At 46.4% G+C, this 17,356-nt stretch overlaps 1 protein-coding gene and 1 long non-coding RNA gene across 4 annotated transcripts in view; both read left to right on the forward strand.

The window, feature by feature from the left end:
- Positions 1 to 17,356, forward strand: part of FOXK2 (forkhead box K2) — a 70,541-nt gene that overhangs the window by 27,521 nt on the left and 25,664 nt on the right. For 2 of the 3 annotated variants that reach the window (XM_082705572.1, XM_082705574.1), the window contains exon 2: positions 16,031 to 16,147. The exons of the other annotated variant lie outside the window; for it this stretch is intronic. In XM_082705572.1, coding sequence (XP_082561698.1) covers positions 16,031 to 16,147 — 117 coding nt within the window. The remainder of the gene's footprint in view (positions 1 to 16,030; positions 16,148 to 17,356) is intronic. 3 annotated transcript variants of the gene reach the window in all.
- Positions 7,312 to 15,563, forward strand: LOC309850984. Its single transcript, XR_014304563.1, has 3 exons — positions 7,312 to 7,440; positions 8,470 to 13,811; positions 13,854 to 15,563. It is a non-coding gene; the product is annotated as an uncharacterized lncRNA (long non-coding RNA).

The raw sequence follows: 17,356 nt of genomic DNA on the forward strand, positions 1-17,356 counted from the left end.
GGTGCCCTTCCCTCAGTTTGTTTTGTGAGATGAAGAGTCTCTTATGGTTTGTCTCCCTCCCGATCCCATCTTGTTTCATTTATTCCTTTCCTACCCCCCCCCAAACTCCCCACATTGGATCTCCACTTCCTCATATCAGGGAGATCGTATGATAATTGTCTTTCCCTGATTGACTTATTTCAGTAAGCACAATACCCTCTAGTTCATCCACATCGTCACAAATGGCAAGATTTCGTTTCTTTTGGTGGCTGCATAGTATTCCATTGCGTATATATACCACATCTTCTTTATCCGTTCATCTGTTGATGGACATCTAAGCTCTTTCCATAGTTTGGCTATCATGGACATTGCTGCTATAAACATTCGGGTACACGTGCCCCTTCGGATCACTACATTTGTATCTTTAGGGTAAATACCCAGTAGTGCGATTGCTGGGTCATAGGGTAGCTCTATTTTCAACTTTTTGAGGAAATTCCATGCTGTTTTCCAGAGTGGCTGCACCAGCTTGCATTCCCACCAACAGTGCAGGAGGGTTCCCCTTTCTCCGCATCCTCGCCAACACTTGTAGTTTCCTGACTTGTTAATTTTAGCCATCCTGACTGGTGTGAGATGGTATCTCATCGTGGTTTTGATTTGTATTTCCCTGATGCCGAGTGAGGTGGAGCACTTTCTCATGTGTCTGTTGGCCATCTGGATGTCTTCTTTGCAGAAATGTCTGTTCATGTCCTCTGCCTGTTTCTTGATTGGATTATTTGCTCTTTGGGTGTTGAGTTTGATAAGTATTTTTTATAGATTTTGGATACTAGCCCTTTATCCGTTGTGTTGTTTGCAAATATCTTCTCCCATTCTGTCAGTTGTCTTTTGTTTTTAACTGTTTCCTTTGCTGTGCAAAAGCTTTTGATCTTGATGGCGTCCCAGTAGTTCATTTTTGCCCTTGCTTCCCTTGCCTTTGGCGATGTTCCTAGGAAAAAATTGCTGCGGCTGAGGTCAAAGAGGTTGCTGCCTGTGCTGCCTGTGTTCTCCTCAAGGATTTTGATGGACTCCTGTCTCACACTGAGGTCCTTCATCCATTTTGAGTCTATTTTCATGTGTTGTGTAAGGAAATGATCCAGTTTCATTTTTCTGCATGTGGCTGTCCAATTTTCCCAACACCATTTGTTGAAGAGACTGTCTTTTTTCCATTGGACATTCTTTCCTGCTTTGTCAAAGATTAGTTGACCATAGAGTTGAGGGTCCATATCTGGGCTCTCTATTCTGTTCCATTGATCTATGTGTCTGTTTTTGTGCCGGTACCATGCTGTCTTGATGATGACAGCTTTGTAATAGAGCTTGAAGTCTGGAATTTTGATGCCGGCAACTTTGGCTTTCTTTTTCAACATTCCTCTGGCTATTCGAGGTCTTTCCTCAATATAAATTTTAGGATTATTTGTTCCATTTCTTTGAAAAAAATGGATGGTGTTTTGATAAGGATTGCCTTAAACGTGTAGATTGCTTTAGGTAGCATAGACCTTTTCACAATATTTGTTCTTCCAATCCATGTGCATGGAACACTTTTCCATTTCTTTGTGTCTTCCTCAATTTCTTTCATGAGTACTTTATAGTTTTCTGAGTATGGAATCTTTGCCTCTTTGGTTAGGTTTATTACTAGGGATCTCATGGTTTTGGGCGCAATTGTAAATGGGATTGACTCCTTAATTTCTCTTTCTTCTCTCTTGTTGGTGTATAGAAATGCAACTGACTTCTGTGCATTGATTTTCTATCCTGATACTTTACTGAATTCCTGTACAAGTTCTAGCAGATTTGGAGTGGAGTCTCTTGGGTTTTCCACATAAAGTATCATATCATCTGCAGAGTGATAGCTTGACTTATTCTTTGCCAATTTGGATGCCTTTAATTTCTTTTTGTTGTCTGATTGCTCAGGCTGGGACTCTAGTACTATGTCGAATAGCAGTGGTGATAATGGACATCCCTGCCGTGTTCCTGACCTTAGGGGAGAAGCTCTCAGTTTTTCTCCATTGAGAATGATATTCGTGGTGGGTTTTTCATAGATGACTTTGATGATATTGAGGTGTGTACCCTCTATCCCTACACTGTGAAGAGTTTGGACCAAGAAAGGATGTTGTACTTTGTTAAATGCTTTTTCAGCATCTATTGAGAGTATCCTGTGTTTCTTGGTTTTTTCTTTTATTAATGTATTGTATCACATTAATTGATTTGCGGATGTTGAACCAACCTTGCAGCCTTGGAATCAATCCCACTTGGGTGTGGTGAATAATCCTCTTAATGTACTGTGGGATCCTATTGGCTAGTATTTTGGTGAGAATTTTCGCATCTGTGTTCGTCAAGGATATTGGTCTGTAATTCTCTTTTTTGATGGGATCTTTGGTTTGGGGATCAAGGTGATGCTGGCCTCATAAAATGAGTTTGGGAGTTTTCCTTCCATTTCTGTTTTTTGGAACAGTTTCAGGAGAATAGGAATTAGTTCTTCTTTAAATGTTTAAATGTTTAAAATGTTTTAAAGATCTTCCTTCCTTGGGAAGCTGTCTGGCCCTGGGCGCTTGTTGGGAGATTTGTGATGACTGCTTCAATCTCCTTACTGGTTATGGGTCTGTTCAGGTTTTCTGTTTCTTCCTAGTTCAGTTGTGGTAGTTTATATGTCTCTAGAAATGCATCCATTTCTTCCAGATTGTCAAATTTGCTGGCATATAGTTGCTCATAATATGTTCTTAAAATTGTTTGTATTTCTTTGGTGTTGGTTTTGATCTCTCCTCTTTCATTCATGATTTTATTTATTTGGGTCCTTTCTCTTTTCTTCTTGATAAGTCTGGCCAGGGGTAGACAAACCTTTCTTTCTTTTTTTTTTTTTTTTTTTTTTTTAAGATTTTATTTATTTATTTGACAGAGAGAAATCACAAGCAGGCAGAGAGGCAGGCAGAGAGAGAGAGAGGAGGAAGCAGGCTCCCTGCTGAGCAGAGAGCCCGATGCGGGACTCGATCCCAGGACCCTGAGATCATGACCTGAGCCGAAGGCAGCGGCTTAACCCACTGAGCCACCCAGGCGCCCCTAGACAAACCTTTCTTAAAGAGAGCTTTGCAAGTGCCACCTTTGGGGTTCCGTGTTGGGAAGGTAAGGAAATGGTTGTAAGCAGGGAGGCAGGCACCGTTCTTCTGCTTGGAGCCCAGGGTTTGTTTATTTACCTTTTTATTTGAATAGTTTAGTAGTTCTGGGGTCTACTTTTGAGAGCTGTCATTAGAAACTAGAGCCTCAACACCCAAAGAACAAACAATACAATTGAAAAATGGCAGAAGACACGAACAGACATTTCTACAAAGAAAACATCCGGATGGCCAACAGACAGATGAGAAAGTACTCCACCTCACTCGGCATCAGGGAAATACAGATCAAAACCACGGTGAGATACCACTTCACACCAGTCAGGATGGCTAAAATTAACAAGTCAGGAAACTACAAGTGTTGGCGAGGATGCGGAGAAAGGGGGATCCTCCTACACTGTTGGTGGGAATGCAAGCTGGTGCAGCCACTCTGGAAAAAAGCATGGAGTTTCCTCAAAAAGTTGAAAATAGAGCTACCCTATGACCCAGCAATCGCACTACGAGGTATTTACCCCAAAGATACAAATGTAGTGACTCGAAGGGGCACCTGCACCCCAGTGTTCATAGTAGCAATGTCTGCAGCAGCCAAACTACAGAAAGAGCTTAGATGTCCATCGACAGATGAATGGATAGAGAAGATGTGGCATGTGTGCGTGTACACACACACACACACACACACACACACACACACACAGGAATACTATGCAGCCATCAAAAATATGAAACCTTGCCATTTGCAGCAATGTGAATGGACCTAGAGGGTATTATCCTGAGTGAAATAAGTCAATCAGAGAAAGACAATTATATGATCTTACTGATATGCAGAATTTGAGAAACAAGGCAGAGGATCATGAGGAAGAGAGGGAAATAAACAAGATGACCTGAGAGAGGGAGATAAAGCATAAAAGACTCTTAATCCCAGGGAACAAACTGAGGGTTGCTGGAGTGGAGGGGTGGCTGGGAAATGGGCACTGGGTAGGGTGTGTGTTGTGGTGAGTGCTGTGAATTAAGACTGATGAATCAGAGACCTGTATCCCTGAAACAAATAATACATGATATGTTAATTTTTAAAAGAAAGAAAGAAAGAAACCAGAGCAGTGGGAATGCCTAAAGAAGGAGGGAATCTTGATATTTTTAGTTTTCACTCTTTTGTAGCTTTTAAATTTTACATATATGAATTCATTGCCTATTAATGACAATAGAAATACTAACTGGTATTCTGTTCTAGACTGTAGCTTTATGGAGTTATTCTTTTTCAAGCAAGTGCTCGGATTTCCCCTTAAATCAGACTATTTCTGGAGAAAATTTTGGGGGAAATGGCACGATGCCTAGCTGACAGGTGGTACATACACAGATCCCCCCTCAGGCCTCGGAGCCAGCGGCGTTTCAGAGTCAGAGTGGTTTGGATCTTAGAAAAGTAGTCAGTATGTGTCCTTTATATGATTTCACACTCCTAGCACCCTGTAATTCGGCACATTAGAATTTCTGTCATGAAATACACGAATATTCTAAGCAGGATAATTAAAAGCTATAATTAGTTCCTTCTTAGTTTGGGTCAGAATTGGCTGTCAGACAATTTCAGGTCAGGGTTTTTGGAGCCATTTGTCTCTTGGAATTTGTGAACAAGGGAGTGTGGACCCGTATGCGGTTGTAGGGCTGCTTGAAGGCAAGTCATTGTAGTAGGGTTACGAGGAGCAAGATGCCGACCGGTGGCTATCCTCATTCAGTAGCTTCAAAGCCTCCAGCTCTCAGTCTGCGGTCCTATTTCTGTCTGGTTCAGGTGCTCTCCTTTCCTCCTGTGAGCCGGTGGGGTCCAGCCAGGTTGGTGGACTCACCCTGTCTGGGGTCTGTTCTGCTTCTCTGCGTTGGTCGCATCATGGCTCTGCCTCAGTCATTTCACGACACCTGTCCCTTACCTTCCTTCTACGTAGCTCTTGACTTACTGATTTCTCACCTGGACCTTGAGAGTAATTTCGTAATTGCCTCTCCCACAACTACTGTTGTTTCAGCGCAGGGCACACACACAAAGTGTACAGCTCCTCAGTGCAAAGCTTCATGACTACTTGCCACGTAATCTGCCCCCAGTTAAGAAACTGTGTGCATCATCCGCGCTCCACAAGGGCCCCTCCCAGCCACAGAACCGTTGTCCTGAATTCTTTTTTTTTTTTTTTTTAAAGATTTTATTTATTTATTTGACAGAGAGAGATCACAAGCAGGCAGAGAGGCAGGAGAGAGAGAGGAGGAAGCAGGCTCCCTGCTGAGCAGAGAGCCCGATGTGGGACTCGATCCCAGGACCCTGAGATCATGACCTGAGCCGAAGGCAGCGGCTTAACCCACTGAGCCACCCAGGCGCCCCCCGTTGTCCTGAATTCTAAACTAGACATTGTTTTGTTTGCTTTTGAACTTCATATACATGGAATCATGGACTTCGGAGAATGCTGTTGGCTTTTCACTGAATGAAATGATTGTCAGAGTAGCCCATTTATTTGTGCTAGCTGTGAGTCACTCATTCTCATTGCCGTGACGTATTCAGTGATGTGACTGTACCATAATTTGATATTCTGCTGTAGTTGGACAGTGAGGTAATTTTATTTTGGGTCTGTTATAATGGACAGTGCTGCTGCATTTTCTAGGTATTTTTTAAGTTGGAAGACTTTTTGTAATTGAAAATTTGTGATTCCTGTGTTTTGATGAGCACGCACATTTCTGTTGGGTATGCTTCTTGGCTCCACGGCCGTGCTGGCTCACAGCATGTGCGCATGTGCAGCTTTCATAGGTGCAGCCACTTTGGAAAATGCTGTACGATTTGCGCCCCGCTGACGCTGTGTTAGGGGCACTCACTTGGCTTCTCTGCTTCCTCAGCTTGGCACTCTCTTTTTCATATTGGGTTTGTAGTGGGGGAGTAGTGGTGGTGGTTTGTGGTTGTAATTTGCATTTCTCTTGATGACGAATGATGTTGAGGATCATTTCATGTGCTTACTGACCATTCGGTGTAGTATTTTCAGAACGCTTTCCTGCAGGTTCCGCAGATGTTCATCTCTTAAGTGCAGCTCACCTCAGTGTGGTGGAGGGTAGTCCCATGTCAGAGCCGCCTGTTCAGAAAGCAGACCTTGCCATTCCCTTCTGGGTTATGCTTTTCTGTTCCTATGAAGTGGAAATTAATCTTTTGATAAAGTGCCCGAAGGATGAAATGCCTTACCAAATGTCAAGCATATGTAAAAACTCACCATTTGATAAGGAACTCAATGCAGTAATCTCTCTTACTATTATTTAATTGGCAGCCTTATTAATGATCTAGAAAATACAGTCCTAGGGTGGAGAGGAAGGGTGAAGATGGTAAGCAGCATGGACTTCCAGTATTCAGATAAGAAGTTCTAAAGACATAATATACAGCGTAGTGTCTATAGTTAACAATATTCTGTTGTTTAATTGGAAGTTGCTAGGTGAGTTGATCTTTAAAGTTTTCACCACATGCACACAAAATTGGAACTGTAAGGCTATAGATGTTAACTAACTTTATTTGGGATAATCATTTTGTAATACATACATATCAGATCATTACATTGTACACTTTAAATTTATACCATATTATATACTGCAGTTATATTTCAGTAAAGTGGGGCGCCCCCCACAATCCTAGACACTGTATTCCTTGTGCATGGAACTTCACAGGTAAAACAAAAGTGACATTGTCTCTAGGATATTAGTCTCCACGGTTGGTGTGTGCACCAAGATTGAGATGATCTTTTAGAGTTTAGGAAGAAAATGTACTTGTTATTTTTTTCATCCTGTTTGTTTGTTTTTCTTTTTTATAGTGTATAATACAGTGATATAACTTACACATATATGAATATGTTGTTGCCAGATTATTTTTTTTAGATGTCAGTTTTTTGAGGTATATTTTACATAGGATAAGACCATTATTTTAAAGGTGCCTCTCAAAGAGTTTTGGCAGATGTATGTACCCATGTAACCAAAACTCGAGTCAAAATAGTAGGAGGGGTGCTTGGGTGGCTCAGTTGGTTCCAAGACTGCCTTCAGCTCAGGTCATGATCCTGGAGTCCTGGGGTTGAGTTCCGCATCGGGCTCCCTGCTCGGCGGCGGGTCTGCTGCCCCCTGCAGCCCTCCTACCTCATGCCCTCTCTCCTTCTCTCTCTCTGTTTCTCAAACAAACAAATAAAAATCTTTTAAAAAGATAATAGGATGTTTCTTCCACAAGATCTTCCTCCTGTCTCTTTGCAGTCTTGCCTCATCACCCCCACTACAAGTCCCGGGTGGTCACTCACATGCTTCTAGACTCGTCCTGTCTTCTCGGATTTCTTACGAAGTGAGTTATACAGTGTATATTCTCCAGTCTTCTCCCGATTAACCTTTCTGAGACTCATCCATGTTGCTTGTTTGGGCAGTTTTTCCTTTGTCATTGTTGAGTGCTGTTTGAGAAGTACTTTCTTGTGTGGACATACCCACCATTGGTTGGTCCTTTCACCAGTTGCTGGTCATCTGGGAAATTTCCAGTGTGTACTGTTTTGGATCATGCTTCTGTGAACATTCATGAACAAGTCTTTGACTGGACAGACACTTTCGTTTCTCCAGGCCAAATAAGCGGACAGACTTTTCCATTTTGTATCCCACCAGCAGTGTGGGAAAGTTCTAGTCGCTCTGTGTCCTTGTCAGTGCTTGGTTTTGTCAGTCTTTATATTAGCCACTCCGTGGATATGTCGTAGTATCTCATTGTGGTTCGAATAGCATTTCACTGAAGACTAATGATGTTGAGCATCTTTTCATATACTTGTTAACCATTCCTGTGTCCGTCATCATCTTTTTGTTTTGTTTTGTTTTGTTGTTGTTTTTTTAAAATAAACTCTAGGCCCACTGTGGGGCTTGAACTCATGACCCCAAGATCAAGAGTGGCATGTTCCGCTGACTGGGCCAGCCAGGCACCCCTGTATCTTGTTTATTAGAAGTCTGTTTGACCATTTTAAATGGGCTGTTTGTGCTCTTATTGTTGAACTTTATATGTCCTGAACACAAATCATTTGGGAGTTATGTGTATTTTAAATATTCCTCCTATTTTGTTCCTTGCCTTTTCATTTTTTTTTCCCCCAGAGAGGGAGAGTGGGAGGGAAGGGCAGAGGGAGAGAGAGAGAGAGAGAATGAATCTCAAGCAGACTCCTTGCTGAGGACAGAGCCCCTTGCCGGGGGCTTGATGAGAGGACTCTGAGATCATGATCTGAGGCAGAGGCAAGGGTCGGATGCTTCACTGAGGGAGCCCCACCAGCGCCCGCCTTTTCACTTCTTGACGGCTTATGATTCCTATATCGTTCATACTCATTAGCTGCTCCTTCATTTTTCACAGAAGCGTGTACAGTCAAAGCTCTTCGGAGGCTCCTGGTGTTCTGCATTAGCAGAAGGAAGTGCTGTGGACTGAGGACAGGGGAGGAGCCCAGGCACTGCACCAGCGCTGCTCTTAGGAGTGAAGTCTGGGCAAGACGTGTGTGTGGTGGAGAACCTGCTCTGGTCTCAGCGTGCGCGTGCGGGCGAGTTTGGGAAAGAGGAATCCCAGGAGGAGGCCCACCTCAGCGGACTGTTTCTTCTCACTGGCACCTACTGTATGCTCAGTGCACTTGTCTGCTGCTGCTGTCCGTGAGACAGGGACCAGCCCGTCGTCTGCACCAAGAGCCGTGCCTGTGGCCTTTCACACGAGAGAGGGCGGATGGGCTTATTTTGCACAATTAATGGAAGTCCTCCTTAGTCTTGAGTGTGTCCTAAATGATCGAGGATTACATACTGAAAATTAAGGTAGAGTCTGTACCGTGTTTCATAAGGCTGCTGGAAGCACAAAGCATTACAGTCGACCATGCCATCCTCACCCCGAGCCTGGCATCAGGGTCTTGAAGGTGCTCTCCTAGGTCGGCCTTTCCCCTGACAACGAATGGGGAGTGGGGTAATAACAAAAAACAAACACAGTTCTTCTCCAAACCAGAGAAAAACTCAGAAGCACTGGGCAGCAACTTGTGAAGCTGCTGGTCACGTGTGTTACTAGAAAACCCAGCAGCAGCTCCCTAAATTGGGTCAGCAGTGTTTCTGGAATTGAGGCTTTCAGGTGTGTGGGTACATGAGCAGGTCTGCCTGTGGAAATGCACCATTTCCTAACCTCTAGGACCTTAGGGCACAGGGCCAGTCCATAATAGTTGGGCTCCAGTACAGAGTGAAAATGTGGACTGAGAAAACAGGAAAAGGCCTCTTCCTTCTCCTGTGGTCTCTCTCAACCTGCCGTGGTGTTTTCATTTGTTACTTAATATCAAGCTTTCTTAGGCAGAAGGGTACTCAAAGGGCAAGTGCAGACCCTCCCAGACACCCGAGCTGTCCCTTCCAGGCCCCATTTGGGACAGAGGATGATTGTGGGAGGGGGTTGCTGGTGCCCGCGGGAGGCAAGATGTGGGGGAGCTCGGGCTCCGTGCCTCAGGCCTGTACTCCATGGTGTCATTGGGCTTCACTTAGAAAGCACGAGTTCAAAAATGAGATTCTTGAGGATTTCAGGAGGGTGGCAGTAGAGCATTAAGTAAACCTCATTTGTGGGCCCTCCTGAGCACAGCACCTGTGTGACTGAACTGGCACGGACCCCCAGAGTGGACCCCCTTAGAAACTTCCCAGATAACCAGACCCCTGGGCCCCCAGAGTAAGAGCTTTATTTCATAAGCTGTGCAGTACCTAAGTCATTTTGAAGCAAAGCATGGCAGTAAAGTGCTTTACTCAAAAGACAGGACTCAGCAGGCAGTTCCCAAGCCCAGGCTGCAGGTGTCTCATTGAAGCAGCAGGCTTTGAGGCTCTGATTAGAAGATTCCTGCTGAACCTCATGGAGACTAAAACAGCCTGGCCTGCCTTAATACACACCATCGCCTCACATTTCACACGTTTTCATAGAAAACTGGTGTTTTAGCAGTTTGCAGGGTAAGAGGTTCAAGCGGAGGTGATAGGTGTTGCTTGAGTTTCATTGCTGAGGTGTGAGAAAAGTAAGACTACGTGGGGTTTCTGATTTTTTTCTCAGTATATTTTTCATTGTCCATAACTGTCTCAAACTTGGTCACGCTCTCTACTTAGAACTTGTGCCCTTTCGGTAGCTACTGCTTCTTCGGAGGGGCAGTGCCGCCCCTCCCTGGGCTGGCATTGCTGTCCCTTCGCAACCCCCTTCTCGGGCAGGGGAGTGCTCGCCAGACATTGGGGCCGTCTTGGACTGATGGTGGTGGCAGCCTTGGGGTCCTGACTTGGGTGGCCTGTCAGCAGGACTGCTCAGGGGCTGGGCTCCTAGCTCCTGGCAGAGGCAGCTTGGGGTAGGGGGTACTGATGAGTCACTGGGGAGTTTGATCATGTAGAGGCAGCAGTTCAGGAAAGGTGGCATTATAAGTTTCAGAGTTTCTTCCACACCACTGAAAAAACTAGTGGGAGAGAATGGTGAATGGAAGCGTCCCTTTGGCCATCGTCTTCCTCAAGGCTCAGGGTGAGGAATTTTCTTCCATTTTTGCAGGAACAACAGCGTGGCTTGCTGTCAGGGCTGCGCGGGGACTGGAGTCCCATTGGAACTCCCGTGGTAGTGCTCTTTCTGGGGCGTGTGCTTGTTTGGGTTGCGAAGGTGCAGCCATACCTGCTGGCTGAGTTTCTCGGGCTCCCTGTCCTCTGTGACGTGGCACACATGCCCCCTCTGTGCTGAGGACACCGAGGCGTGTCTCCAGCCGGGCTTCACTAAGGACTGGGGGATGTCTCCCTGGGGAGGTGGCTGAGGGGCACCTCATGTGTCGTATGTCCACTTAACCCGTTCCTCACCCATCCGCATCTTAGCGAATGGTACCGATGTCCCCAGAGCCGTCCTGAGGTCCTCCCTCAGCCCGCACTGAGCAGTGGATCTGCACACTTAGTGCTGTCCCGTAGGCTGCTTATTTCCGTCTCTGTCCTCACCGCCCCCGAGGCGCAGGTGCCACACACACCCTGGGCTCCTGGGGAGCCTCCTCACTGGTTTCCGCGTTCCCACCCCTACCTCCAGCCTGCTCTGCAGGGTCACGGCCCACGCGTTTCCTCGGATGTGGGAGACGCTGCCGCCCTCTGCCTTGTTGGTGACCACTGCTGCTCACGCGAAGTCGTCAGTGGCCCCAGAGCACGGTCCACCCGCCGTAACACGTTTTTACTAACTCAGCCTTTTCCTTTGCCGGTCATGAGATTAAACTATTAGGATTTTTCTTCCTCTTCACGTTAGATTGTCTTTGTCACTCGTTAAAGGTGAATGGGTTAGAGTAACTGTTCTCTCATTTCTAACCTGGAAAACAGGTCAGCAACTCCGCTTAGTGTCTCTTTGGCCAGCGGCATAGGTGAAAGGGCTTGAGACGATTTTCAACAGATGCGCCTTTGGTATTGCTATCGTGGGGAACGGGGTGTTTTATAGGAGACGTCCTTCCTGTGGGCCGTTAGTGCACAAGTGTGGCCTTAGGACGCAGATCCTACCTTCTGTTTTTTTCTCTCTGCCTTGGGACCAGCAGTGTCTTCAATGGGGCCACCACAGTAGCTTGGGTCCCAGAGTGAGGGAAGTGTGGAGCAGACCAGCTTCTCTGTAGTATGTGCATGACAGAGGCTAGATCCACACCTTCGCTGTGAGCCACAGAGACCTGCGGGCCATTTGTTACCACCGCAGGATTCAGCCTTGCTCCTGGCGGACGTTGTGGGCAGGACCCACGGTGGTTGCTGAAGGAACGTGGCTGGGAGAATACTGCTCTGTGAGACTGTTGATGGATTTAAGGTGCGACAGATGCTCTTCCAAGGGAAGAGGAACTCCAGAGTGTGGAATATGGTATCACCGCACACCACAGCTGCTTCGGTCAAATTTGAAGCCTAGCGATGGGGTGGTGTGGTTGTGTAACAGATGTCACCTGAGCCGGATGAATGAGAGTATGCAGGTGTCAGGGTCACTGTGTGAATGTGGCCATTGACTTGTGTACCCCCAAACTGGGGATCACAGGGTCAGGAGTCAGTGAGAATTAGGGTGAGGTAACTTTTTTTTTTTTTTTTTAATTTATTTATTAGAGAGAACAGACCGGCAGAGAGACAGAGGGAGAGGGAGAAACAGACTCACTGCTGAGTAAGGAGCCTGAGGCGGGGCTCAGTCCCAGGACTCCTGGATCAGGACCTGAGCCAAAGGCAGATGCTTAACTGCCTGAGCCACCCAGGTGCCCCAAGGTGACATTTCTTTACCTTTGTTAGGTTCCCACAAAGTTGTGCTTGATAAGTGACAGGACTCTCGATATCCTAGACTGCCACCGAAGAGAGATGGTGATGAGGGCTGTGGCCCAACACTGGCCTTCAGTTTGTCCGTGACAAAGGTCCGATCAGGTGTGGACGGGTACTTCTGGAAACACTGGCAGGTGTCATCTGGGAACATTCTCTGTGTGCGTGCTCACCTTGTCATGGACGTTCTGGACATTGCGCACAGTTCCTAGCCTGGCACAGATGGCCTAGGTCACTGAGCTTGGCACTGGATATTTTTAAAGTTTCCACATCATTTTCTTTTTCTTTGAAATTACTTCAGACTTCTAGAAAAGCTGTAAAAATAGAACAGAAAATCCCCGTTTCCCAGATTCCCCAGATATTAACATTTCCTGCTCCTTCTTTTCCTCTCTCGTTTTTTTCCCCTGAAATTTTTGAGAGTAAGTTGCGTGCATGATGAATTTTTACCTCTAAAGTCTTTCCACATACGTTTCCTAAAAACACTCTCTTCTCTAACCGCAGTGTAGGCACCAGCACCAGTCAGCGTTGGCACAGTACAGCGATGTAGCCCGCTGACCTTGCATAGACTTCAGCAGCCATTTGCCGATGCCCTTCACTGCAAAAGAAAAACCAGACCTGTTTCCAGAATGGGGTCACAGTTGCGCTGACCTCTCTTTTCATTTGTCACCACCCTTCAGCTTTTCTTTAACTCCTGTGGCATTGACCTTTTGTTTTAAAGATTTTACTAATTTATATGACAGAGAGAGAGTGGGAGATCACAGGCAGGCAGTGGGGAGTGGGGGGAGCAGGCTCCCTGCTGAGCAGAGAGCCCAATACGGGGCTCGATCCCAGGACCCTGAGATCATGACCTGAGTTGAAGGCAGAGGCTCAACCCTCTGAGCCACCCAGACGCGCCATGCATTGACATTTTTGAAGAGGACAGGCCAGTTATTATGTAGGATGCCCCTCGATTTGGATTTGTCTAATGTTTTTCCTCCTGGTGAGATCGTGTTGGTTATCTTTAGCAAGAAGCCCAGAGGTGAGGTGGTGTGCACCCCACAGCAGGGGTGCTGCTGCCACTTTGTGCCATGGTGGGAGGGGAGGTACCTGCAGGTCTCTCTGACTCCTCCTGTGGTGGTCTCCTCATCTGCAAGGCACCAAACCAAGTTGGTGCTGGTGTGTGTGGCGGGGTGGGGGGATCACTGGATTCGGTAAAAGCAACAAATTGCGAGGAGTTTTTTAAATTTCTGAAATACTCTTTAAAAACTTGAGTGATTCTAGTGTTAACCTAATAATGACTAATTTGCCTCCAGATAGATGTGTTTTTGTGTAGGCAGAAAAGGAGGACACTCCTGAGATTTTTCCAGCTCAGGGAGTATGTCTGAGTGAGTGATCCAGGGCACAGCAGAGAAGGATGTCAAGAGGCTCTGCAGGTCTCATTATGCGGAGGTTAGACTGAGGCCACTAGTATGCGGGTCTCTTTATGCAGAGCTTAGACTGAGGCCACTAGTATGCGGGTCTCGCGTAAGAGTTCCCAGTCCAGGCACCAAATAGAGGGAGGGGTATGTGCAAGTCTGAGTCCATGCTAACATGGTAACATTTGTTCAAGTAAAAGAAACTTAATTTTTTATTAGGGTCCTCTACATGTGTTACAAACCATCAGCTGTTGTGTTGCTGCTGTCAGTTTTGATTGTGGTTCAAGATGTGCCACTTCGCAGTTCTCAGAGGTGCTCAGTACCCTGAGCACCGTGATTCACGCTTCTGGTCGTTTTCGCTGAGAGATTTGTGATTCTGCAACCTGACTAGCTTGTCTTACTGTTCATTTCTTCATTTTCCCCTTTTCTCTGTTATTTTTTCATAATTTTCAGGGTTTTATACACAGTTTCATATTGTATTGAGCTTCATCACAAATCTTTCAGGTTCTATTTTTTATATATATGTATATATAAAATTTTGTTTGTTTTTAAAGAATCAAGTGTGCAACCAAGTGTGCATGCATGAGGCAGGGAGAAGGAGAGGGACAGAGAGTGTTTTAAGCAGTCTGCACGCCCAGCACAGAGCCTGATGTGGGGCTCAGTCCCAGGACCCTGAGATTATAACCTGAGCCATAATCAAGAATCAGTTGCTTAAGTGACTGAGTAGCCCAGGTGCCCCCAAAGTATTTTTAAAGAACACCTCACGTTAGGCATGTGAGACATGGGCACTCACACCCTTGCCACAGCAGGGAAGTCGATCAGGGGACACAGATAGGATGGGCCGTCCAGCCCCAAAAGTCAGGCCACTTGGTTGTGGTGTCGGGTAGTTGAGGGGGTCCAAGGAGGACCCCCTCACCTGGGTGCTTCACCTTCTTGCTACTATCATGTTTTGCTGCTCTTTTTTGTTTCGTGAGGCAACTAATCAGAATTATTCTGCTGTTCTTTACTTCTAGCTTAGAAAAGTCAAGCATCAGTCATTCACCTATCCTGCAGGAGAGTGAGTTTCTCATAGCTAACTGACGTCCATAGGGAGCCTGAACACGTTGTAGTGTATTTCCCTTTGAACATAGCCCACATAGAGAAATCACTTACGTCTGTAACGTAGGTACCAGTGTAATCACAGCCCAGGTAAAGAAATAGGCCATTGTTAGCACGGAAGTATAGGAAACAGTACTGTGAACCCCTTGTCACATTATCAATATATTGCTTTTTTTTTTTTTTAAGATTTATCTATTTTGAGAGAAAGCGCACATGAGGGGGGTTGCAGAGGGAGAGAGAGAGAGAGAGAATCTCAAGCAGACTCCCCACTGAGTGCAGGGCCTGGTGTGGGGCTTGATCCCATGAACCTGAGATCATGACCTGAGCTGAAATTGAGGTCGTTTCAATAAAGGCCCCCCCCCAAAAGATCTTATTTATTTATTTGAGAGTGAGGAGGAGGAACGAGGAGGGAGAATCTGAAGGAGACCCCACGCTGACCATAGAGCCCCATGTGGGCTTGATCCCACGGCCCCGAAGATCATGACCTGAGTCGAAATCAAAAGTCAGATGCTCGACTGACAGCGCCACCCGGGTGTCCGACAGATGGTGACAGACAGCCTTTTAATCATAACCCCTCTCCGTTGAAGTATACGGTTTGTACAGAAAAGCACATGTACCGTAATGTGAATTGTCGCAGAAACTCACCATGTAATCATCACCCATGATTAGAAATAAAAAGTTACCAGGATGTCTGGGTGGTTTTTAAGTGTATTTTGTGGCTTATACACATATGAAAAGAGGTTTCCTCTTAAATGAAACCAGAGATTGCACCATTTTCGCCTATCAAGGGGGTGGAGTTGGTGGCAGCAGTGTGGCTAGGACGGAAGTTTCACAGTCTCTTGGTCAGAGACTGTCAGCAGGTGGTCTGATGGCACCTTGCCTGAACTTAGACACCCCGTGTGCGCTTGGAGTTTGAAGTTTCCTAACGGCACTGTGCCATGGAGACAACCAGGGGACAGTGTCAGTCATCCCCTTTACTTGGAAGCCTTGAGACTCAGATACGAAGGAAGGCTGTCCTTGACGGGGCAGTATCCTGTCCCTAAGGCAACACTCAGCTGATCCTGTGTGCGTGGATGCTGGGGTTGGGGGGACACTCTGGAAAAGTACAAGCTGAGGACCAATGTGGAGGGTGTGGCTTTATTTTGTGAAATGCAGAGAGAAGCGCTGGGAGACGTGTGTGCCCCATGGGGGAGGAAGCGCTCACCTTCCTGGAGTCCCCGTCCGAGCTGTGCACCGTGCTCTGCTGCTTCAGCACTACACGGACGGCGGCAGGTGTGTGTGCGCTTTGGGCCTGCTGGAGGCTGGCCTCCTGTATGTCCTCAGGGTGGTGGTGGGACAGACGGACGGACTGTAGGAAAAGCAGGTATTGACGTCTTAAGTTGGGCTGAAGGTTGTGTTTTTTTTTTTTTTTTTTTAATCTTAATACACATCTGAGTGTTTGCTAAATGTTACGTGAATTAATCACCAAGACACTTCAAGAGGGAGATGCTGCCATCTCTGTTTGGTGGGTGAGAAGACTGAGCCACAGAGAGGTAACCGCTCTGCCGGGCCGGAGGCCTGCACGCTGGATGGTGGCACTCGCTCTCACAGCCTGGCCTTCGTGGCGACATGGGAATGATCGTCTGTCTGAGGCAGGGCTCAGGCACTGGATGTGGGAGAGGAGGAGGAGAAGTCACCCTTCCGCAGTTGTCATATGTGTGGTGCTAGAAATTAGCGGCCAGTGGGGTCTTAGTCACATTCTTCTGTAAGCCCAGAGTTGATTCACATCTCACACCAGCAATAAAGAGGCAGCTGCAAGGCGTTTAACTGTGGTCTTCTCGCCTGTTTTAGTCATGTGATCTGCTCGTTTTAATTACCTGTTTAATATATGAAGCTGGGCACTTTGTAATTCCACAGGTGTAAACTGGGGGTCCACTTCACACATCCTAGGGGTTCTTCTAAGCTCTAGGTGAGGGGTTTGGTCAGCAAGTGACAACTCTAGCCCTCAACTAGAGTGCTGGGAAGAGTCACCTTGATGATGTCACCAGAAGTGGGAGGTACCTCTGCCCTCTGCACGTGCTGGATCTTTCCATGGCAGACAGAGCTGACCACCGAGACGGATGCCCGGGGACAGATGGAGAGGTCAGCCGACGGCCATCACCTGCTTGTTTGGCCATTTATATACACACAGATCAGGCGCTGTTTAACTGGATGTGAGATCAGGCAGCGACCAGGAGTCTGTGGCTATTTTTAAGTTTTATTCTTTAAAAATGTTTGGCTTGCATTACCTTTTTTTTTTTTTTTTTTAAATAAATATACTTCAGTTATGTCAAGGAAGCTTTATTAAAGATGAGCCAGAGTATTTTTTTTTAAAGATTTTATTTATTTATTTGACAGAGAGAAATCACAAGTACACTGAGAGGCAGGCAGAGAGAGAGAGAGAGAAGGAAGCAGGCTCCCCGCCAAGCAGAGAGCCCGATGCGGGACTCGATCCGAGAACCC

The sequence above is a fragment of the Mustela nivalis genome (assembly GCF_964662115.1).
Source record: "Mustela nivalis genome assembly, chromosome: 17".
Taxonomy (NCBI): domain Eukaryota; kingdom Metazoa; phylum Chordata; class Mammalia; order Carnivora; family Mustelidae; genus Mustela; species Mustela nivalis.